This window comes from Periophthalmus magnuspinnatus, chromosome 17 (genome assembly GCF_009829125.3).
Source record: "Periophthalmus magnuspinnatus isolate fPerMag1 chromosome 17, fPerMag1.2.pri, whole genome shotgun sequence".
Lineage (NCBI taxonomy): Eukaryota > Metazoa > Chordata > Actinopteri > Gobiiformes > Gobiidae > Periophthalmus > Periophthalmus magnuspinnatus.
The window spans coordinates 19,231,307-19,257,425 of NC_047142.1; the positions used below are offsets into that span (position 1 = coordinate 19,231,307).

Below are 26,119 nucleotides of genomic sequence, written 5' to 3' on the forward strand. Positions count from 1 at the left end.
GGAGACCAAAGAGAAGAGAACTGCAGTAATCCAGGCGAGAAGTGACGAGGCTGTGTACAAGTACGGCTGTGGACTGTGGTGTGAGGGAGGGCCGGAGACGATTAATGTTGCGTAGGTGAAAATAGGCGGAGCGGGTGATGTTATTAATGTGAGAAGTGAAGGAGAGAGTGCTATCGAGGATGACACCCAGACTCTTAACCTGAGGGGAAGGAGAGATGGAGGAACCGTCAATGGATATAGAGAAATTGTTGATCTTGTTTAGGGTGGATTTGGTGCCGACAAGGAGAAGTTCAGTTTTATTGCTATTGAGTTTGAGAAAATTGGAGGTGAACCAGGATTTGACTTCATTGATACAGATAAGAAGGGTTGATGGTGGGAGTGACGAGTTTGGTTTGCCAGAGAGGTAGAGCTGGGTGTCATCCGCATAGCAGTGGAAGTGGATGTGGTGTTTCTGGAAACTGTGATCATGGGGGAGGAGATAGATGATGAATAGGAGGGGACCGAGGACAGAACCCTGGGGAACACCTGTGGAGATAGAGACTGGATGAGAAGTGAAAGATTTGAGCTGAATAAACTGAGTGCGGTCAGAAAGATAGGAGTGAAACCAGGTGAGGGCTGTGCCAGTGACGCCAATAGAAGAGAGTCTGTTCAGAAGGGTGGAATGAGAAATGGTGTCAAAGGCCGAGCTTAGGTCAAGCAGAAGGAGGATGGATACTAAACCAGAGTCAGCAGGGAGAAGAAGGTCATTAGTGATTTTGTTAAGGCATGCAAAATATTTAAAGTGAAATTAGACATAGAGATCCCATTTCCAGTAGACGAAAGTAATAATTCAAGCTTTTATCACCATATTTCTTTGTACCTGTTTTCTACGGATGGGACAAGATTTCGTGCCACAAGATTGTGCACAAATGACCTTATGAGATCTTTCTCCCGCATGCATTTACATTTGACAAAAAAGCGTTAAGTGCTGGTTGATCCTAACTTTAACCATACTCACAACAAGCTTAACTTAACCTCCTGAGACCTGAGCTCTTGCATTACCTGCTTTATTAATTTCTCTCTTAATTTCTTGTTATTTGGGTTGGCTGGGACCTGATGAGTCTAAATACAAAGAATTATCTTTTTACATTATGTAGTTTCTGAGAAAAAAAAAAAGTAAATCAAATGTCCTCATATGTGACATTTTACTCATTTTGATAAAACATTTGAATAATGATTTGTAAAAACTATTTATTAAGACCCTGAACACAGCATTGTTTGTCTTGAATGTAAGAACAAAATGAGAAACAACAATTGTGTGTGCCTCTTGGAACAATGTGTCTCATGTGAAGAGCTGCTGGAAGAAAAACAAAAAAATAAATCAAATAAAATATTCTAAACATTCTAAACAGTTAAAAATGAATATATATAATACATTTACATTGTTGCTGTTCTTGTATGCTGTTATTCTTCATCTAATAATTTGCACTGTGGAATAGACAAGCCAAAAAAGTGTTGTCCACATATGAGGACTCAGGTCTCAGGAGCTTAACCTAACCCCTATACCTTAACCTTAATAAACCCATATATGAGCTTTAAACCATGTCGTTGATCTCATAATAAAGCATTTACATCACGGGGACCTCAGTTTTGTCCCCATAAGAAAGACAGGTCCCCATAATGTCAGTGTGTGTACAGAATTAAGTTTCCGTAATGTGATAAATGCTCACACAATTTTCCCCAAATTACCTTTCACATTTTTGGCACCTGTTCCAGTCTGGATGTAGAATTGTGATAACCGCTCCTATTATTTCATCATGTACTTTACTTGAATGGGCACGTACAACAGGAGCCAATGGTGTCATATGAAACACAGTGTACTGATTTGACTGGGAGGGTTTTAACGAGCGAACGGCAACTTTCTGTTTACTGTGAATCAGGGAAACGAGATCAACCCCTCCCTGGTACAGAGAGAGAGAGCGATAGATAGAGAGGGAGGAGGGAGCGAGTGAGAGAGAGAGAGAGAGAGAGAGAGAGGGAGGGAGGAGGAGTAGTGGGAGAAGCAGAGAGAGGAGGAGAAGCAGCGAGAAAGAGGGAAAAGGAGGGAGGGAGAGAGGGAAAGAGGGAGAAGGAAGGAGGGAGGGGGAGTAGTGGGAGAAGCAGAGAGAGGAGGAGAAGCAGTGAGAAAGAGGGAAAAGGAGGGAGAGGGAAGGAGGGAGGGGGAGTAGTGGGAGAAGCAGAGAGAGGAGAAGCAGTGAGAAAGAGGGAGAAGAAAGAGGGAGAAGGAGGGAGGGAGAGAAAGGGAGAGTGGAGGGAGGAAGAAGAGAGAGAAGGGCTGAGAGAGGGAGGAGGGAAAAATGGAGGGAGGGGAGAGAAAGTAAGAGAGGAAAGGGGAGATTGTTAAAACAAGAGAGAGAGAGAAGGGGGAAAAGAGAAGGTGGGCCAGAAAAATGAAGGATGAGAAAAAGAAAGACACAGGTGACAGTGGTGGTTCAGAGAGAGAGAGAAGCAAGGGGGGGAGAGTGAGGGAGAGGAAAGAGAAAGAAAGGGGGTGCGTAGCAAAAGAGAGGAGAGAGAGGAAAACAGTAAAGGAGAAGGGAAAGAAAATGAGAGCAAACAGAAAGAGAGGAGCAAATGAAGGGAGAGACAGCGGGGAGGAGAGAGACAAAAAGCCTGAACAGAGCGAAAGAACGAAAGACAGAGGAGAAGAGTGACAGATTGGACATGTTTTAACAAGAGAAACTATAATGAACACTGCACAGAGCACGCATCATTTACTTTGAAGCAATATGGGCACGCTGCCTTCAGAAACAATAGCTACAGGGAAAGAGTGTGACTAACTGAAAAACGGTTGGCTAATGCTAACTAGCTTGTGACTGTGATAACACATTTAAAATGACTTCAGCTGCCCAATGTGTTTCACATAAAAATCAACAAAAAACAAATATACAGACAACACGATACATAGGAAAGATACAATAAAATATCAAGATATCCTGTCAAGTTAGTATTAAATGCCAGGGAGAATAGGTGGGTCTTCAGTTGAGTCATAAACTGCGTTAAAGGCTGAGAGCGTCTGACAGGCAGATGGAGGCTGTTCCATAGTCTGCCACAGAAAAGGCTCTGTCACCTCTGGTCTCTGGGCACAGCCACAGGAGGTCAGCTGACCTCAAGGGCTGCAGTAATTCCCGCACACATTTAAACACAATCAATAGCATTTTGAATTTCACCTAATATGAAATAGGGAGCCAGGGCAGGTTGCACAGCACAGCCGTCTTGTTTCTAATTTTTTGGCAGCAGACGAGCTACAGTGTTCTGGTCATTCTGTAAGAGCTGCTGGGAGCCCTGGTCCAGCCCCACAAACAAAGAATTACAATAATCCAGACGTGACAAATGCGTGGATTTCTTTTTCAAAATCTGTCTGTGAGGGTAAGGCTTTATTTGAAGGGGACTTGTTTAACTCCACAAAGCAGCTCACTGGCTGTAGTTCCACTTAAATCAGTACTTTATGGTCATATTTAAAACAAAGCTCAGATTTAAGTCTAACTTAAAGCTTCAGACAGAGCAGTGCCTCCAGCTACCTTTAAGTATCAGTATGGCATTTCCATAATGCTTAGTCTGGCTCTATATATTATTAAAATTATGAGGATTATCCTAGCCATTTTTGAAATATCCAATATATAGGTAAAAGCCACAAATGTTGAATGCTGACCATGCACACATCGGTGATGAAGTTTATGATTCTGCTATATGTTTTCAAATACAACACAAACACCTGAAAATTAACTATTTCAATCAAACCTCTCACCAAAATGAATTAAATTTTGGTCAGAGGTTTGATTTCTGCATGGACCAAGTTCTGACATTGTATCCTTAAGCAAGACACTTCACCCATCTGAACATAGTGAGTGTTAGTGGTGGTGCACAGAATGACTCAATTTCAGTTAAAACCACAATATATAACTTTTTAGCCAAAAAAATTTTACTAAAACAAAAGCATTTTGCTTTTTCAAATAGGTTGTTTTGATTGTACTGTGTACAGTGAAATGTTGTTCCACTGGCTATAATCTTCCACAGTATGGTATCAAATTTATCTCCATGGAGAATATTTTAAGAATGATTTTAACTCATGCAGGTGACATCCCACCTCCAGAAAGTTACATACTGTACCTTTGAACAGACCAGGACAATAAAAAATTCTCACAAAAAGTGCATGAGTAAAGAAATGGACATACTAATAACTAAAAAATGCAAAATGGCCAAAAATACTACTCAAATTAAATAAAAGAAAAATGTAATTCTATCAACTTGACAAAAAAGTTTTAGAGAGAAGACATTTCACTGCTCATCTAAACTGAAGAACTGGCTTGGATGTGCAGCAAAACGTCTTCTCTAAAAAGTTTTTGTCCAGTTGACAGAATAAAATGTTTTGGATCACTGAGGGATTCCGTGTACTTAAATCAAGATAAGCTATCAGAAATCCAATCATTTTAACATATTTGTATAGTGTTTTTGCAGTGCACATCGCCCCTTCTACAAACACTCACTCCACTTAACCTCACCAAGACCAATACATCCATCAACCACTGCCTTTTCTCTCTTGACGTATTGTGTTTTGCAAACGGTAGCAGGAAGAAATCTTTTACAGTCAAACATACATATCCCTGGAGAGTTACTACGGAAACGCATGTCCAAATCTCCTTCCTAGTGTCGTGCACAGTGGCGTCCAGGAAGTGGCCAGGAATGAATAATGTGCAAAACTCATTGTTCTTACAGTCAAAAAAATCACAGTGAACTTGGCTATCTTTAACCTTTTCCTATACTTTTGCTTGTGTTCCCATGTGTTCTAAGCAGCAGACCCCCAATGCTACTTCCTTCTCAAGATTTCTTGGCCCATGTGAGTTGATGGTTAACTCAAAGCGGAAAAGGTGTGTAGGCCTGGACTGCACAAGGCCATTGACATCTGCACTGTTAATCTTATGTAAGTATAAATGGATGAACGTGAGCTTCCTGCTATAAGGTAATAAGAAGTGACTTTGCATTGCATTTCGGGGTTAAATAAAGAAGGCAACAGAGAGGAGCAGCACGTTTACATTAAGCAGGTTTGGAAATTAAATTAAACAACTTCCACCAACATGAAAATAGCATGCTAGTACTACGTATAGCCTGACCAGAAGGTGGAATGCCAATCTATGAGTTTACATGCACAGAGGAAACCAAATTACTGTCATATTTAGTTTTTATATTAAGATTTAATGTAAACATACATCTGGGGCTCAGATCAAGAATGCGTTCTTCCTTAAATGCAGAGAAAAACTGCTAAAATATGGTGCAAGGCTAAAGTGGACTACAAAACTTTATACAGTAATTGACTAATCGAAAACTGTTATTGGTGGATTTACTCAAATTTCAGTACAATAAACCTCAGCTCAGTGCTTCACAGGTTTCTCCAGCTGCACTGGTTGAAAGAGTGAACTGCAGAGAATATATTTCCTTCACGAGAGATAATAAAATCACACAGTTAACAATAGAATATATATTGATAGGCGTATGCAATGTATATTTTTGCTTCATGTTTGCCTTCAGCACTGTGTACACTTATTTTATTTATTTGACATGAATTTTTCAGATGCCCTGAAGAAATTTTAGGAAAAAAATCCCACTCACAAACAAAAACCTAATGTGTGCAACTGAAATGACAGTTTGTGAAAAGGAATGGTGTAGGAATCCATCAGTGTAACCAGATGTTTACATACACTATGTAAAAAGACATATTTGCTTTTTCCTCACTGTCTGACATGAAATCAGACTAAACTTGATCTATTTTAGGTAAATTATTATTACCAAAATTATTTCTATTTGCTAAATGCATGAATAATGAGAGAATTTTTCATTACTTTCTTCTTCTTGCCTTTAAACTGTAAGACTTGGGTCAAATGTTTTGGATATCCTTCCACAAGCTTCTCACAATAGTTGGCAGGAATTTTGGCCCATTCCTCCTGAGAGAACTGATGTAACTGAACCAAGTGTGTAGGCTGCCTTGCTCGCACATGCCTTTTCAGGTCTGCCCATAAATTTTAAATAGGATTGAGATCATGCCTTTGTGGTGGCCACTCAAAAACATTGACTTTGTTATCCTTAAGCCAATTTGTAACCAGTTTGGCAGTATGCTTCGGGTCATTGCCCACTTGGAAGAGCCACTTGTGTCAAAGCTTTAACTTCCCGGTTGATGTCTCAAAATGTTGCTTCAGTATTTCCTCATAATGTTTTTTCCTCATGATGCCATCTATTTTGTGAAGTGTACCAGTGCATCCTGCAGCAAAACAACCCCACAACATGATGCTGGCACCCCCACATTTCACAGTTGGGATGGAGTTGTCAGGCTTGCAAGCTTCCTCCTTTTTCCTTCAAATGTAACAATGCTCATTATGGCCAAATGGTTAAATTTTAATTTAATCAGACCACAGGATATGTCGCCACAAATTAAGGTTAAGGTTAATTAAGGTCCCTGTGTGCATTTGCAAACTGTAATCTGGCTTTTTTATGTTTCTTTTGGAGTAATGGCTTCTTTCTGGCAGAGTGGCTTTTCAGCCCATGTTGGTACAGTACTCATTTCACTGTGGATAATGACACACTCTTACCAGCTTCAGCCAGCATCTTCACAAGATCTTTTGTTTTTGATCTTGTGTTGATATGGGACCAAAGTACATTCATCTCTGGGACACAGAACCGTCTCCTTCTTGAAAGGTGTGATGGCTGAACATTCACACGGTATTTATGCTTTATACTAGTTTGAACAGATAAACATGACACCTGGAAATTGCACCCAAGGATGAACCAGACTTATGCAAGTCCACAATACTCTTCCTGATATCTTTGCTCATTTCTTTTGACTTTCCCATGATGTTACACAAAGAAGCACTGTGTTTCAGGTGTGCCTTCAGATACATCCATAGGTGTGTCTCACATTAATTCAGATGTTGTCAATAAACCTATCAGAAGCTTTCAAAGTCATGGCATCGTCCTCTGGGTCTGACTTTGAAGAAAGTAATGGAAAATTGTCCTTCTCTCATTATTCCGGCATTTAGCAAACAGAAATAATGTTGGTAATCCTAATTGACCTAAAACAGGAAAAGTTTAGTCTGATTTCTTGTCAGACAGTGAGAAAAAAAGGTGTATGTGTCTTTGTAAACTGGTTTCAACTGTGCCTTCTAGAAACCTGTATGTACTGTGTAAATTAAACTGTATAAACTCATGTCTAAATATACTCCCCCTCAGCAAACCTCTATCAGTGGGTTAAAAACACTGCAGTTTGTTCATAGTAACGCGGGCGAGTCGAGTTGTTATCTGTGAACTCTGACCCCAGTGTTTTTCTGTCACATCCAAACAAATTCCTTTAGGTTAGCATAAGGTAAAGGTTATTACACTGCAAAACTGAGTACACAAATGTACAAATGACTCGAATTAACAGTATATTTATTTGTTTGAGCTTAGATTTATTTTGTTTCTAGGAATTGTATTTCTGACTTGTTCTTGTTCCAAGCTAAATTATCAATCCAAGGGCAGGTGTATGGTAAGTGCAATTTTCATCTTTTGAGACAGATAATGTTGCTTGAAAAGATATAAAATATACCCTAGACAAACTAAAATGCTAGCTAAAATTAAAACTAATACAAACATATCTTCGCAGGAATATGCATTTGACCCATTCTTCAATACTGTACCGCTCTCTCAATCTTGAGCTAGACCAGCCATGATCACAGCAACTGGAGATTTTGACCTGTTGTGCGTGTTTTGAGTGTAGTCTGAAATATGGCACGTACTACTGCTTTATATAATGCGTCTGGAAACAAAGTTCAGACAGAGTTGATTTATGTGAGTACCGTGATAGAGGCAGAACACAGCCAACAGCTAGCCCCATAGACAGACATGGGAGCACAAGATTTGCATATAAGAGGTACTAGTCTATGTAATGCAAAGGTCTATGGGAGATGGGTTGTGCCCTGTTTCCCAAGGCAAAATGTCCAAATTACAAAGCAAGACAACATTTTTTATCTAGGAATTTATTAGGTTTATTCAAATTGCAACAGTAAAAGCAGATGAAACTTTAAGCATCCAGAAATCACATTTACAAATATTGATTTATTCAATTACATAACACTTCTTAACCTTTAACTTACATTTGAGTTAGTTTTAGATTTCTAAGCAGCATAGCACTAATTAAGGAAAAAGTTCACTAGCAAGAATAATTTCCTGTATTTAAACCCTAAAGCTATTTGTTATGTACACAATACCGTACAGTTATAAAATTGAAAATAAATATCTTTATTATTTAGACATTTAGACAACAAAACCAAGAAAGGCAAAAATAACCATATGTTCTAGTCAGAATGCTGCCTCACAGAAGCATTTAGCACATTATAATAGTAGTTTTTAGTGGGAAGGAATAGTCTCCACTTTGTTGTTGGTGCCAGATTGACACTGTATCAGGACATCCATGTTTGCTTGTTTTTGTGATACTAATTTCCTGAGAACATCCCTGTAAAAGCAATAACCAGGATGGCACTGGGTAAATATTGGATGTAATGTACTCATCTCAGAATAAACACACTGTTCAGCCTTTAAATACCGTCAATTACAGCATGGAAAATAATACAGTAGGATTTGTGTTGCGTACATTGCAAACTACTTTATATTTGTAAGTTAACTTAAAGGTGCCTTGTGTAACTTTTCTGGTGGAGGGTCAGTCACCAGTTGGTCTCTCATGGAAATGTTATTGCTTTTGTTATTACACAGTATAGCATTAAACTTAGATAGTACATAGAGAAAACAGAAGACACCACCAGGCCAAGTTGTAGGTCAGATTTGTGGAGAGGTGACCGTGCTCACAGTCAGAATGCATATCTTTCAATGTATATATCTCTGAGCCATGCAAAGCAATAACATCTCCATGGTGATCTTCAAATGTTGGATAGTGTATTTTTAATAATGCACTGGTCTAAGTGGCACTTTTGGATATGTTTTTATATTGCAATATTCACTCACTGCACACACTTGGTACTGATAAACTATTCCTGTAGCCACAGCTGCCCTGGGGCTGACTGACAGAGACATGGTTGTCAGTCTACTCTACTGCAACAGCCTCTCCAACCGCCAATCCCACCACCTTCATACTTTGACAAGCCAAGTGAAGTGCCTTTCCCAAGGACAAACAACAGAATGTACTAAGGAATAATGTCAATGTCCTAATTATAGGACAACTGCTCTGCCCTGACCACTGTCACCTGACTAAACATTCAACATTTATTTCCTTATCCCTCCACAATAGTAATAAATAGTAATTAAGAGTAACTTCATTTCTTGAAATAACCTTTCTTTCCATGAGATAATGCATGCACCACCTCCAGCTTGTAGTTATGACATAGGCCACTTATTTGAACCCATTTGACCTTTGTGACCTAGGTCAGGATTAGCCTCTGGAGCTGGAAAACATGCTTCCCCCTCTCACTCCCCTCCTCTTCTCTATCAGCGATTAGATCATGTGCAGAGGACCTACTTCTGTCCCCTCCAATAAAAACATCAATAGTTCAGAGCCTTAGTGTGGACAAAGCTGCATGGCTTATATCTGCTATAGGTAACACTGTTGGAAATTTGTATTTATATAAAGCGGATTTATATGATATTTAACCAATTTCTTTCAGCATGAAATTGACTTAAATCACATCTACTTCTACTTTTTGTTGTTAAATTCATGTTCAGGATTGGGACATTTACAAACAGGCCTAAAGATAACTGCAACTTCATTCATATTTTTTATTAGATTACATCTTTAATATAGCTCACATACTGAACAATGTCAAGGCCAATTCATGGGTCAGATCTGTGGAGAACCAAAGATATTTTAAAGATATTATTGAGCAATAAAAACATGATAATAAAAGAAATGTTAGATGCAACTGTATCTTCATGGAAACAAATATGTGGTGTACCTCTCCCCTCTAGAAAGGTCACATACCACATTTGAATATACTAGGGCTATTTAGTAAAAACAGAAATCAGTCTTTTACTTGCTGTGTATCTACTGAATGGGAACTGCATAAACTTTATCCTGATACTTTAATCTCATTATCACAGCTCTCTCACTCACATTATGGGATTATGTCCTGTCCACAGCGACACTCAAACTAACTCATAGTACTACAAAGCTCTGATTAGTTCACCTCACCTTTTTGTCATTTTGCTAAATGATACTAACCTCGGGACTGTATGCCGATTGATCTCTGCTTCCTGAGCCTGTTTTCCTGTAGCCCTGTTGTTTCGGACACGTGAAGGGAAAAGAAAGTGCATTTTCACTGTCTAGTCACAGATACTGGTCACTGACAATTAACGTTTCTCAACCTTCCTGAAAATGGAAAAATACACAAATTGTATTTCAAGGTAGCCCCATGGTTAGAGGTTCAATTGAGTTAAATGACAAATTTGCACCTCATGTGCAGTTACCAGTGGACAGGGATTTATGTTTTTTTTTTCAAGTAAAAATGTCATTCATTTCATCCTTCTCAAGGCCTGATCTCATCAGGTCTCAGAAGCTAAGAAGGGCTGGGGCTGATTAGTAGTTGAATGGGAGACCACTGGGAAGATCAGGTGCCACAGTGGGGTGCCAGTAGTAAAACCAGTAGTTGTTGTGTTTTTAGGAAATATACTACACCCACATTGCTGTGTAAGTGGTGGCTTGAGTAGCTGATGGTGCAGATTGGCAGCCTTGCTTCAATCAGTCTACCTCAGGGCAGATATGGCAATGATAGTAGTTTACCACCACAGAGTATGGAGTGAATGAATCATGAAATTGTAAATTGAGTGTCTATGTGCTATATACAACTAATGCATCTTTATTATTATCCATATACTATTAGTAGTTAATACTAACATTTTTATATTTAGTGGTTTAAAGGCAAAATGGAGATCAGAAGTTATGTGGTAATTAATGACCACTGTGTGATTATTATAGAGCTCCACTGAAGCAGACATTTTTATTTTTAATTGCTGGGTGCATTTTTATTCTTCCAATCATATATTCTTAAATTAAAGTTTGTCCATTTCTTGGCTTATGCAAACAACAAATAATTTGATTAGAAAGGTAAGGTTATAAAGAGTAAGGTTTGCTGCTCACAAAAACATCACCACAAGATTATATTAAAAGTCCTTTACTGAGCAGGCCTCAAGCCAGAAGAGATAAGATTTTCTTCATGTCTCCAAAAAACATCTGTCCAAACTAAATATACTTTTAACATCAAAAATAGTCTTATCTCTTTAATAGACCTTTGGGCATACACACTCTTTTCTACATTTCCGTGTTTTGTGCCTTTTTTAGCCAAAGGAAGAGCAAGACATTATCACGTTGCTGCTTAGTGGTTGTAAACAGGTTGTGAATAAGCAGTGTTAATGGACAAAAACCAAGAACTACACGTGCGGGATATTTTAGGCTTTTGAGTAAACATGGTCTGAAATGTGTAATGCATTTTTTTCTCCCCATCAGCCTCTCAGTCTGTGTGTGAACCATCAAACAAGGGTTCTGCTTTTCAACAGTAAACAAGAGAGTGCACTTCCCTTCAGTCCTGAAACACGCCAGAACAACATACACCGGGAAGTAGAAAGATAGTAAATGATGACTGGATCATAGCCAAAATGGTACTAGAGTAAATGTATAAACAGGGATTAAAAGCTTGTTTTAAAATGCCCTTGCACTGTTGCATCCCAAGAACATAAGATAATTGTTTGATAAAAAGTAATACTGACTAACACAAAATTGAGTGATACTAAAATGTTTTGTTGTTGTTTGCTTGTTTTTTCCTCACTGTTTTATATAAAGCGCTATATAAAACTTATATTAATATTATTATAAAATCATCTTATTGCATGTAGGGTGTTTAGTCCCTAGCCCCTTGAAAAACTATACCTCCTGGTCCAGAAAGTGTATACTGTATAACTCATCAAGATTAAGTTAAATTGAAGATTGTACAAGATAATATTTGTGTCCATATTGTAAAGGCTACTGAAAAACTACTATATTGATATTTAGAATTAATAAAATAAGATAAAATAAATAAACTAAACTAATATATATATATATATATATATATATATATATATTGTCTTTTATTTTATTTTATTTTAACAAATTAGACTAGTTGTTCATGTAGTTCCTTCCCCTCAAAACCATTCACAATCACCTTCCAAATAACAATATAATGCGTGCAGTAGCTGTGTCTCTCCTCCGTGGCGGTCTCGTCTGTCACTTTGTTGTGTAATCCAATAAGCTCCACTCCGTGTTTCCCCTTTCGCCCATCTCTGGCTCTTTGGCACGGCTTGTTTACTGGCGGAGAAGAGACTCTGGGAAAACGGGATCTTAGGACCTGTGCGCATAAGATCTACCTCTCTATCTCTCTACAACAAGAAAAAAAAGACAAAAACATATTTAAAGTGTATTTTGACTTGATTTTTACCACTTCTTTCCGACCTGAGGCAGCTTTGTGACGCGTGGACACAAGTTGGAGTTTTTTTTTATTCCCAAACATTGCGGAGCGCAGCTGACTGACAGTGCAACGCTGGGGAAGTCTATACATGCTCATTGAAATCTCTGCAGTGACTGGACAGCCTTGAGGTGCAGCTTTTGCGTTCAAATTTGTTATTTACCGCTAAAACGAGTCCATAACTAACTGTATTCGTCTATACGTTTGGAGGACTTGACAAGATTTTGTGCGAAAAAAGCGCAAGCCAACGCCACGCATGCCATAACCATCGAGTCAACAGCAGCGACACATTTTGTACATTATTTAGTTAAGTTTTGTCTATGTGTCGCTTTTGATGCATGCGTTTTGATATTGGTAACATAAAAAGAAGAAATCGGACTATTTGCGTGTTGTAACATGCGGACAAAGTTGTTTTAAAAGGGCTAAATTGAGAGCAGAGAAAACTTTGCTTGTGGCCTGTCTTCACATTACTGTTAGCACAAGTGCGTTTGCTAAGCTAGCTATTGACATTAGCCCGAACTGCGTCAAAATAAGTCGTGTTTGGTGTCATTTTTTCCATCATGGACGAACTCAACTTGGACACTTAAGTCGACAGATTGTTCTTAACGTGCAAACAATGCTCAATTTCATGTTACAAGTGATATTTATCTACGAGGAGCGCTTTTAACCTGCGCTAGCTTGTGTTGCATGTTAGCGTGTGTTGTCGGACTGAACACGTTGGATTCGTTCCTCCGCCCATTTTCCGGGATCATGCCTTTTATTTAGTTTTATTTACCTGTCAGCTGCCACACAAAAGCCATTTCCTAAAAGGTTTCGGCTATACCACAGTGAACCAGCCTTTTTCTACGAGGAATATTTAGGATTCGTGGAGGAAGGAGCAGCGGACCGAGGGCGCTGTCACAACCGCATTCAGTGATGTGGCTTCGGACTTTGTGTTTTGTTGTGGTCGCCGTCTGCATACTGAGCTGTCACCGAGCGAACGGAGAAAGTGAGTAACTCATTTAAGACGTAAACAAGTGCATTTAGTGCCAATATAAATGATCTCTTAGCATAGCACTGGCATATTTATTTAAGCACTGCAATATTTTACAGATTATTTCAGATTATAATCTATCTAAATTTTATGATTGATTATCTACCCAATCTTCATTTTACACAAATAGACCAGAGCAATAAAAATACAAATACTTGCTAATTAAAATATTTTGATGGTTCATAAGTAATAAAGGCTTAAGTAATAAAAGTAATAAAAATTGAGTAAACTAATAATGTCACAAAAACACAATAGCATCCAATGTTTATAAAACAATAATAATTCAGTCATACTACAAGCACCATTTCTCATAAATACAATTTTATGACAATAGTATCAACTATCATTGGCTATTATTCAGATAAGAATTTTGGTAAATAATAATTTTCAAACCAGTCCTCATTTGGAGAAGTAGGCAGTGACAAATAAAGACAAAATCTTTCACTCTTGCTTCTTTGAAAACGGATTAAAATATTTAAATAGTTTGTACTAATAGTGAACTAAAACAATAACAACATTAAGTTTTTATGAGAAATAATAACTCAATCATACTACAAGCTTGATAACTTGGCAAGCACTATTTCCTCATACAAAATTTTATGGCAGTGATATCAAAATAGGCTTGATAAGAACTTTCTATTTGCATCTATAAATTGGCACAGTTTTTATTTTGAAAATGTGTTGATGAAGTTTTAATCTTCCTTTTCTTTTAAATGTCTTGGCTACTTTATCAAACCTTTTTAAAATGAATTATTATGAACAAATGGCCAGTTAATCATGAATTAAAATGTAGTAGTGATTAGCCTACATTTCTTGTCGTTAAAATGTACTTTACATTGTGCATAACGCTTTTCCTCTATCTGATCACTTCATTTACTATCACACTGGTTCCTTCAACAACATTTGAATGAGGAACTTTCCATACACAACATTTTTTTTATGTTTTCTTCTCACTGATGCTGATTTGGTTAAAGGAAGTAGGCAGCTCTGCTCTGTCAGTACATTGGAAGGGACAAAGGTTAAAACTTATCAGCTATTTGAGTCTACACGAACTGTAAACAAAATGGTTTAGGCCCCAATAAGTAGTCTGAGAATTTTTGCAAGAATTTATTAATTATTTGTTTATCTCAAGTAGAAAATCTTTAGCTTATGGCAGTCAGTGGATATTGTGGTGTACAACAATGAGGGTTCTTTGTAGCTTTTGACAATAGTTTTATGTTGAGCAGCTGAAGTAGCATATTGTTAAGTATGAATGAAATTTATGGAGGTTTATAGGCACTTTTGGAAGGATTTTAATACTCTCCAATTTTTAAATAACAGAAACCCTGTAGCAAAGAACAAAGAAATTAACTGAATATTGTAGCATTCGCATAAGTATAGTTCAATATAGTCAAGTATTTATAGTAATTAGTGTCTTGAGTGAATGAACTAGGGCTGTAAGCAAGTAGTCTAAACACAAAAATACCTTTTTATAACAAAGGCATTATTAAATCAAAATGTCAAAAAAGAAGAGTAATTTTTTCTTTGCATCAGTTAATCACAATTACTTAATTTGTAAATATTCTCTGACTAGAAACCTTCAGTCAACATATTTCTACCTTTTTATTTGGTTGATAATGTATTTAAAAAGACTCACAATAGACGTAATTGTTTGACCAGTCAATTAATTTAAAATAATAATTGCTGATTGACTACTAAAATAATCATAAGTTCTAGCTCTAGAATGAACAAAATTTGGATAGTCTGTGTAAGCCAATATTAGTTTACAGTTTGTTTTACAGTTTTAACAGTTGTAACTCTACAAAAAACTGTTTCCTTTTAGAGTCAAGAATGTAATTTGAAGTGTTTATTGTAATTTACAGAGCATATGGGGAACATGCCAATCTTACACTGTACTATGAAATGCGCTACCCAGTGTTTCTGCTCAGAATAAAATGTGTCCTCTAATATGTAGGTGAATTAGGTTAGCTAAATGATTACAATAGAGATAAAATGGTGCTCTGAGTTTGGGGTTAAATACTAATATTATTTAATGTGATTTGTTATGCCATTATTGCCACTTTCATAAGGAGACAACTTGGATAAATCCATTAGTTCATTTGGAAGCAGTAAAAAAAGAGAGTTTCACATTTGTTATTTTGAAAATATGCCAAATTCAAATATCTCAATATTTGAATTTTGATATCATAGAAATGATAATGATACTGATTAAAATGCAAATGAAAGAAATGCGTGACGAAGACATCAACGGAGGCATTTACAGACATTTTCTTTGTATATTACTGATTGAGTATCAAAATACTGTCACTGAGACAGTCCAAAAATATTCATTCAATATTGCTCATTCCTAATACTGTAACATGCCATATTTATTTAGGAGTATTGACTTTTTATCCCGCTCATTGTAAAAGTGTTGAAAGACAACAGCATTACAATAGAAGTGTTCATACAGAAATTACCAGTGCGTTTTAAAGTAGTGTTTTAAAGATTAGTGCATGTAATGATGAATGCCCCTCTCTGTACAGCTGTGGTCGTGGTTCTTAGCTCGTGGGGACAGCTTGTAACTTGGCAGTCCACTGTTTTCATTGGCCTGTGCGGAGTTGTTTTTGTCATTACTACAACTTTGTGAGTTTTTCTACAGCGGAGTTCCCACTGATAACAGGCTGACAGGCACAGGGAGGTATTTATGGTCCTCTATAATGTTTGCATATGTTTGAAAAGCAGGTTTTTATAATGATGTGAGTAATAAACTGTTCGATGTAGGTAAGGCAAAATATGTTCAGATAGAGCTATAGAAATGAATTGATAGAGATTCATTCAGTCATAATTGTAATTCATAACTCATAATTATCCGCCTTTTTTTATCATTATTTGATTTTATTTTTTTCAGAAAATTTAACTATGCAATATTTCTGATGGGAACCTCTCCATGTAGTTGCTGATGTTATTTCTTCGCCTGTAATGTTCCACAGTATTGCATTAACCTTCATCTTTAATTTTTTAATTTTTTTTTCTTCCATTTCCTTTTATTCAGAAAGATACCCTGAAAACAGTGAGTGGTCTCTAAACATATCTGATTTGATGGCATAACCTGCTCGTATTCATGAAGATGGATAAGTTTCGTGCCAAACTGTGATTCCAGGCAAAGCGAAAAACATCTCTGTGTAGACAAGCAGGTAGCGGACTTTCCAACAGAAAAGTTACATTTAATACTGAAAATGTATATTTATTATCTATTATCTATTATCTATTTTTATTCATTTTTATTTAGGCCAAATCAAATCGGAAACTGTTATAATTCAATATAAGTTCAAAATATAAGTTTAGTTGTCACTTTGTCCGGCTGTAATATGCCATTATTAAAGTACTCCTACAAATACAGATTATTAAACTTTAGTTAGTTGCTGAAAGTCATTAGCGACTCCTCTTCCTTAATGAATACCTTGTTTTGAGGAGATTAGCTCAAGCTCGTCCTGTTTACAGCGGCCACACAGACAGGAGCTTAAGCCTGTTAGCGGCAGTGTCTGTGCAGAGCTGCAGTTAGAAGCAGTGATACTTTACTTACTTTTTACCTTATGCTTTTTACTGTTGAATTGTGAGTAGGGCTGAGCAGTTAATAGAATTTAAATTGATATCCAATAGTTTCAAAATGTCCATAATCATCTTTGGATCAACAGCACATCCTCTGTCTTCTTGAATATTTACAAAGATGTGAGTCTGGTTACTGCTGAATCTCCCTGAGTGCAGATTGGCGTGATTGACAGGTGGGGCTATTCCAATCAGGGACACACATGGTCAGTCTCTATCAAAACAAATATGACTGATTATGAGGGAAATAATATCACTTTTTCAGACTGAAAAACATTGCGTATTTCTGCAGAATCAATGTTCCAAGCACTAAACTAATCTGAGGTGAGGGGAAATGCAAGTTTATTCAAAATTATGCGTGACAAATGAGCTCAATCTTGTTTTGTTGCTGGCTCGATATCCCTCTGTATAAAAAAATGATACCCCTCTGTATAAAAAATACAGAGTGATCAAATGTGTCAGTGTGAAAGGACCCTAACAGAAAGTCTATCTTGTTCATCCTCATAAAATTAATATGGAAAGTACAAGGAAAAGATAATATTTCCATGCCCTTGTTGAGAGTAATCAGAACTCATCGTGGCAACTTTGCATTAAGACGTGAGAGCCGGTGTGGCAGAAATATCCAGTTTCGTAGTGATTGGAAATTAGCACGGTTGTCCTAGCAATTAACAATTCAGAAATAAATATTATGTCTTTTGAATGGTCCAACGTTCTCAAATGGCACCCATAAACAGGAAACTGACACTCATGAATACACTGACGATCACTGAGTCTTTTTGCATATGTATTTTTAGGTGTTTTGTTTTGTTCAGGGTCAATAATCATTACAATCAGTACTTGGTTCTTCTAAAATTTGAAGTTGTAGAATCAGTTACAAAATTGTTCCGTTGACATGTTTGACCTTGGCTGACAGCAGACAAAATCTGCAGGTGTCGAATCTTTAGTGAGAGTTTTTGTGACGTAAATCAAACATCAAACAAGTGTTGTGTAATTCTCTCTCTCTCTCTCTCTCTCTGACTCTGTCTCTCTCTCTCTGACTGTGTCTCTTTCTCACCCCTTCCACCCTCTCTCAGCTCTCGCTTACCTTCTCTCTGTATGCCCCCTCTCTCTCTTCCTGTTCTCTCTCTCTAGCCCTCTATCTGTCTCTTTCTCACTCAGGCTCTCTCTTTCTCTTTCTCAACTACCTTCTCTTTCCCCTTACTTCCTCTCTTCTCTCTGTCTACTCCTTTAACTCCTCGCTCTTTCTCTCACTCTCCTTGTACGTCTCTTATCCCTGTTCCCCCCTCCTTCTTTCTCACCCTCTCTTATAACACCCCCTTTTGCCACTTCTCTCTCTCGGGGGACCGCAGACCTGGGCCCCACTGCTGTTGCATTTCATAAGCTCCGTCTGAACTCAGGAAATCTTCTCAGCTACTTGTTGGGAACTTTCCAGCGCAGCGTGATGGAAAAATGGACTTAATAATGGGAGCTTATATTTAGTGTGCCGTGTGCAAAGGCCACCACCAGTATACAGTATAAACCAGACTGAGCGTTGTGAAAAAAGGCAATCATTTAAGACCTGATTTGACACGTCTTTTAAGTTAAGAATAAGGCTTTTTGATGCCAACTTAATTTAATGTAGGTTCTTTGCGGTAAGTTTGTTGAATTTGCAAGCAAGCACTAAATACACTTATCTTGCTGTTTTTCCTCAGGTCTTTTTCCTTCTCAGGGTGTTGCCATGTAAATTTATTTTCTAATGATATATTATATAAATAGTTTACATGCCAGATGCCTTTCCTCATATACCCCCTATGTTTGTCTTTATTTGAGACTGGTACAATGAGACTCTTGCTTAACCTCTCCAATATTGTATCTCACTGGAGGTAAAATCATAATAATAGTCACAGAATTCACAGTATACAAATTAAATTTCCAAATATCAACTGGTGAATGTTTATTCATGTATTTATTATATAGGGACAATTTATGCATACAGTCTATGCTTGTATATGTGGGAGTCCTCAGATACAGGGCTCGCATTTTGTCCCTATTTTTGGTATTTTTTCAACCACTCGCACATGTGCAGCCTGTTTAGATATTTATGTTAGGTGCGTACAGATTCACAGAAGTTAAATCGCTCGCTCTCCCCTCTCTTTTCTCAGCTCTGCCTCCCCTCTGCTGCCACAGCAGTGGCAGAGACAGGCAGAGAGTGGAGGGTCTGCTTGCTTACAGCAACGGTCAATGCTGAGTGTGACCTGCACATATCTTTAGTATCTGTCCAGGACTTGTCTGAGGCTAAAATTCAGCCATCTTTTTATTCTAATAAAAAGATGCTCACAAGTGACACTACGTCATTGTGCCGCTTTGCTCGCTTCCTCTGTGACTTTTTTAATCACTGAAGTTTTTTAATCTACTCAAAGAGTAGCTTTAGTAACACGGGTAGAGTAACCTTTGTAAACTCACTCCACACTGTGTCCCCGCAGAGGACAGAGGCAAGGACTGTAGTCACTGGTAAAAGTGAAGGTAAGGAGCTAAGCGTGTTAGCATGAGGCACTGACTGCATATACACAGTCAATGCTTGACCGCTGTACTGCTATTCACTATAATCTGCAGTCTCTATTCTATACTCTTCTTTCATATGAGGAACATCTTAAAGCACACTATTACTCTGCTTATATGTGAAACTACAGATGAATAATAATAATAATAATAATAACAATAATCTTGATTACATTACAGTGAAACATTAATAAAGCATATGAATTAGGTCTATAATATTAACTAGGAAAAAACTATTGATTTATAGCTTCCACCCCTAAAGTTTCTGGTTGTGCTCCTAAAAGATTTCAGTCAGGGGCTACTGTGCTCCTGGAAAAAAATGTTAGTCTGGAGTCCTGCTCCGATCATCTCCCAGTTTGCAAATGGTATACCAAGTCGAGCACTGGTCCAGGGCATTTTTTTCAAGTCGGAGGCGGGAAATATCCCAGTGAGTTGCCTGGAACGCACCACATGTCACCATTCAAAATATGTAATATTGTGTTTTAAATTGTTAATTGGTATGGCGACAGTCTTAATTTTTCATCACTCTGAAAATCCATGAATAGCCACCGACCAGTTATTGGTATTGCCTTTAAAAGCTAAACATTTTCAACACATTCGGAAGCAATAACATAAGATGATTGCTATAAACCACTGTTTGTTGACTCTCTAGTTTTGACCTCTGCAGAGGACATCTTTTTACGAAAATACTTGCCTTTTGATAATTGCGACCATTAGTTTTGATTGCATTTTATATTGGAACCCTATTGATTTTGGATAATGTTATTTATTACTTGCCAAAGTACATTTATAACTTATCTGCTTCACTAAAATTAATTAAAACCAGTTTTTTCTCATAAACATATTATTTACACACACTAAGCTGTTCGTAGAAGTCTTTTGCCTGAAGGGATAATACAGTATTGACAGATTACAGTGAATTAGGGTAAGATAAACTGAGGACGTAGCTCATTTGCTCCATATGTTTTCAATCAGGTTTGAACCACAGAGAGAAACATTGCAACACAAGATCATTACTGAAGTCCCTGTTGTGCGTAAATGGGCTAAAAATAACTGACTTCGTCCATGTTTCTGAGTTATGCAAAAAAGAGTTGCTGTTGCTAATTGTTACCAGAGGCAGTTATAGATTGTTATTGGACACCTGCTGAACAATGCCTCTGTTGTGTCTGATGTTGACATTCAGTTTCTTCAAATGTCAAGTTCATTGTAGTGCTTTGACCTCTGGAGCAACAATAGACCCTTTTGACACTGCCACCTGGCTAGTTCCGGTTCTCGCTCCATTCATTCTCTATGAGGATTTATATTTAAATATCTGGAAGCAGATAGCAAGTTACGGATGGATATTCACAGACAGCATTTTAGAACCTTTATGTACGATGTAAATACTTTACTGGAGGAACTTCTGTGTCGTAGACTAGGGATGGGACGATATACGATAATATCGTTAATCGTGATAAAAAAGGTCCGCAATTAATCGTTCGTGGCATTTTTTTATAATCGCGATCATCGCGCACGATTATAATCGCCTTTATGGCACCACACTGCCTCATGTTTCCAGTTCCAATACAACGTTTAGATGTTAGTTTGTGGTGTTTGCCCACTCTGACATAGCAATGACACTTGTAACTTCTGTGCTTATCTCTGTCTGAACTATATTCTGTCAGATATCAACAATAAACAAAGTCTGATCCGTAACTCTCCACAGGAACGTACCAGCGCGCGCTTCACCAGTGCGCACAGATGAGACGCTAATGTGTGCACATCTTAGATTTTTACCTACAATAATGCAAAATGCAGAATAAAACAACACCTTTTAAACAATAGACAAATTAAGTCTAATTCATACAGCTGAACACAAATGTGCCAGAGCGCATGGTCCGAATGCGCACTATGTGCACAGAAGCAATGATAACGATTATACACGGGATATTTTACCTACAATTAAGTCAATAGCAGAATAAACCACGCTTACCGATTGAGAACAGCATCCAATCCATCAAAAAATAAGGTCCTTTACTCCTGAGTCCATTGTGGGATCTTTACTCTTTGCCATGAACCGCTCCGGGTCAGAGATGCCTCTAGTTTAACTTGTACAAACATCCACAGTGTCCTCGATCACGTCCTCCCTTTGTTTTGTCCGTTTCGTCATGTTTAAAACGCAAAACAACAGTGCGTAAAATGCGCCATTATGCACACATTTCTGCATCCACTCGTTTCCCAATTCACCAAAGTGCCTTAATTAAAAAAAATAAGTGTTCGTCGACGGGCACTTGCGTCACTTCCGGCACATCAAGGACCGGTCCATTTCGACAACATGGCATTGAGGAGTACACATTTTCTTCCGGGTACGTCTGTTTACGGAAAACCATGGCATGTGATACATCATCCTGTCCCGCTGCTCATTGGCTGTAAGGAGAAAACGTCACTAAACGTGTGTGATGTAATTGGTTGATTCTACAAGGGGAAGAGTGGGGTGTAAACTTTCAGTCATCTGTAGCACTGATTCGCTGTCTGCGGCCTCAGTAACCCACAACCTCCACCTTATTGGCCAACACTGGTGTCAATCACAAGCTAACGCGTGTGTTTAGCACTGGGGAACAAAGTTGGTGCTGTCAGACGTTTATTATGCCTGAAATCGACAAAAGAAAGGCAAAGAAGTGACGGAGCAGATTTCATATTTGGAGTACTTTCCTGCAGCAGATTGGACATGGAGGTTCTTATTTTGTGGACATAATTTCTTGACTGGATTATATTCTCTGGACCTTTACGGAACGAATGAGACCAACTTTGTGTGAATATGTTGATGTTTGACAGAACCAGAGCGCTCAATGGTAAGTGAAGTCCAGATTCACACTTTGTGACTTTTCTGTAAAAACGTCTTTCCTGTCAGCGCTGTGGTGATTACAGGTGAAAATGGTTTGCATATCCAGAAAGACGAGTGCTTTCATTTGATGTGTAGATTGTTTGTGTGGGTGACGCAGAAGTGTATGTACATTGCTGTAAAGTTGTAAAGTAGGCCTGGGCCGTCGGAACGTTAACGGGTTAATAATTATGGCGATAATATCGTTAATCGTGATTATTTTGGCCACGATAATCGTGAGTCTAAAATTTAATATCGTCCCATCCCCATCGTAGACTATATAATGGTAGTGGACTGAGGGAGTGTGACATGTTATAGCATCTAATCTACAACCAGGGACATGTTTGGAAGTCTGAATGCAAAACCAAACGAGTCAATGTTGAGGGGGGGCAGTCCTGCCAGCAGCAGTCCTGCCAGCACTGCTGGTTTGGCAGCAACACTGTCAATCAAACCTGTTGCTAATGCTAGCTGAAGTGACCTTCGGGAAAGCAGGCATCGGATTGGTCTGTTATTAATGTTCATGTCTTGATTAAGGGACAAAATAGTGAAATAAAAACGCCCTGTAGTGATGATGTAGAGCAGGCTAAAAAAAATGCAAGGTCAGAATGAGCCTGAAAGCAGCTGTTAAGAGAGATGGGTTGACTTTTTCAATAGAAGTCAATTGCAACCAGAGCTCAAAGGAACCATTTTGCGCCCATGCTCACTTCCTATTTGGAATGCAGCAACATGTGTTAGTGCTAGTTAGCTATGTCCATTTTGTATATATACAGTCGATGTTCTGTGTTTAGAAAAGTAAGTTAGTTATTTTAGCATGACTCGGCTTACTCCTCATCGAGAATGAATGGAGCAGGAAGTGCTAATCCGGAACTAGCCAGGCGGCAGCATGAAAAGGTCCCATAGGAGCTGTTACTATCACAAACATAACATTTTAAGAAACATGTTAATTGTTTAATTGCAAATAATCAATGATTGAAATAATAATAATTTTATAATTTTAGTAAGAATTGTTGAACTGTATGCAAAAACATGCCATGTGCTGAAAGATGTTGACTCAGAGAGAGCAGTTATTACCTCACAATGACACAAGAAACGTGTAAAATTGTTTCTAATGAAAAAATAAATAAATAAACTTTATGAAAATCTCATTCTCAGGTCCTTTGCAATTTAAACAACTAAACAAAAAAAAAAAAAAACAAAAAAAAATTATCATCAGGTTATTATTTTGGTAATTCTTTAACCTAAGTGGCGGTATCAGGACTGGAAAAAAAAAAAAAAGTTCGTGGTTCTCTTTTTTTTTAGACTGAGAAAAATTCTGTTAGTGAAAATTTCAGCTCCTCTACTTTCGTCTGGCTCATTTTGGGTCAGGTTTGTCTCGTGGTTGTGGTTTTGAACAGGGTACTCGGGTGCTAAACGTCTGTGCCTTGTATCTCACAGTGGGGTGTCTGTTATTCTATTCGCTCCTCTCAGGTGGGCAGCCCTCCAAGTGCTCCCGACCTGCACCTCTGCACAATGGGTCTGTTTGTAGGTGATGAAACCTTACTACGACCTCTTTTATCCCACTGGCGCAGCTTGCCATCAGCTTGTTTGACATCTAGATAAAGGGTCATTTTTTGCCCATGCCATTTCGGACAATACGGCTGCTTAATCCCACTTGTCACGAGCATGAAAACCACAGCGTGAAAGGGGAGGGCGCAGCACCTTCACAAAGTAGAACCAGGAAGTAGACGTCTATATAGCAGGTCTTACCCTTGACACTATGGCCCTGTTAAAACCAATGGCCTTGTTATTCAGGACTTAACGCTTTGGGAGGTAATCATTAGCTCGAATCAAAACAGCAGTGGTGTTTTGATGATGGTAGTAGTGGTGTAGCAGTTGGAGTGTATTGCTGTACAATATATGGAAATCTAGATAAAAATGTTAGTTTAAATTGTTACTTCCACCAAATCGCAGAAGTTGCAATTTTTTTGGATAATGAAATGTTCACCACAAACAACACCTTTACTGCCTATTTAGTGAAAAAATGTGTTTACCCTGAAGTTTAAACCTTTACAAAGTCAGGCTTCTTTCGGAAATCACCTCTCATGGACGCGTTTAAAATGTGACCCGTGAACTGAATCCTCATTAAACAAAATCTGCAAATCTAAATGCAATTTGACGTTCCTTTTTTTTTTTTTTTTTTTTTTTTTCAAAATTGTGCAGGCCTTCTTGAGTGATATTTTTCTTGTATTTTACGTTAAGACCTCTTGTAACTGAAATAGTAGTTGTAGTATATGAAGAAGAGCTATACGCAGTGCAGTTTTAACAGATGACGTAGAGTTTTTAAACATCACAATGTGCAGTTGAGTGATGTTCCTCCCAATAAAATAAATTCTTTGGTAGTATTCACTTTTTATCAAAGCTGAGTCACTATATTTGTGTAACCATGTGTTAGGTAGGTACCAGCCACTCTAACTAGCTCTCACAAACCCTTTGAGAGATTAATAGTCAAACTATTCTTGGAAAGTACAGGACATTATGTGATAGTTTACCCACAGTTAATGTTAAATGACTTATTACATTCTTTTGCATTTTCTTTATACCTCAGCATGACAATTACATTAGTTAGCCTATTCAAAGGTTAACATTGTTTAAAAAAAGGAGCGGGTTAAGATGACAGGTGTTATGGCTTGGGTTTTCTGAGGATACATCACCTGCCAGAGGCCAAGAGTTTATCAAAGAAAGCTTCATTTGTTTTCTGATAAATCGCCATATGCCAAGCAGACTGAATGGAAAATCCTACAGTTGCATCAAAGACGCCATTGTAATGAATGTATAATCTGTACAGTTGACGGCTTTTCTCTGCTTGATTAGTACATTAGTTTGTGCAATAATTGTATAAACAGACTGTATAGTAAGACCTGTTACCTGGTTGGACCTTCTTTGTTTGTGATTTTTAGTATTATTGTAATTTTTTAAAATTTACTCCTAAATTTAATCCTACGTGACTCTGTAATATGTCTTATTTAATTTTATGTTTTTGTACCTGTACCGCCACATGCTTGTCTTCATGGAGATGCTATTGCTTTGAATGTTTGAATGGAATTATTATCCAATTAGTTTTTATTGCTCAAAAATACAGTGAAGAACGCCTATTGTACAAATTTACAGGAAGACGATAAACGATAATGTTGATACTAAACCATAAAGCAGAATTGTCACTCAAAAACAAATTTAAATGTACAATATGGTTAAAAATTTGAGCTGCAATAAATAACAAAACGCAACACTTAAATAGTTAGTTTTCTTCTAATTCAGTGATTCATTATAGATACAAGCTAACAAAAAATTCCCACTAGTGCAAAGAAAAAAATTACAGTTATTTTTACTACTAAGAAATACCTACAGAAACATGTATTCTTATTGTGTACAGTGCCTCCTCTCCACAGATTTGACCTGTAACTTAGCTTGGTGGCATCACCATTACTTGTCTCAGTGGAGGTAGAAAGGTTTTATGCCGTACAGTGGAGCAAAGCAATAACATCTTGACAGAAACAAGAAAGAGGAGGACCACCTACGAGAAACGTTACACAGTGCAACTTTAACAATAATGCT

At 37.7% G+C, this 26,119-nt stretch overlaps 1 protein-coding gene across 1 annotated transcript in view; it reads left to right on the top strand.

Moving 5' to 3' along the window:
• Window positions 1-12,310: 12,310 nt before the first annotated feature.
• The window catches only part of insra (insulin receptor a), an 80,695-nt gene continuing 66,886 nt past the window's right edge, over window positions 12,311-26,119 (top strand). Inside the window, exon 1 of the mRNA XM_033983152.2 lies at window positions 12,311-13,497. Within this exon, the coding sequence (XP_033839043.1) occupies window positions 13,425-13,497 (73 nt within the window). The 5' untranslated portion in view covers window positions 12,311-13,424. The remainder of the gene's footprint in view (window positions 13,498-26,119) is intronic.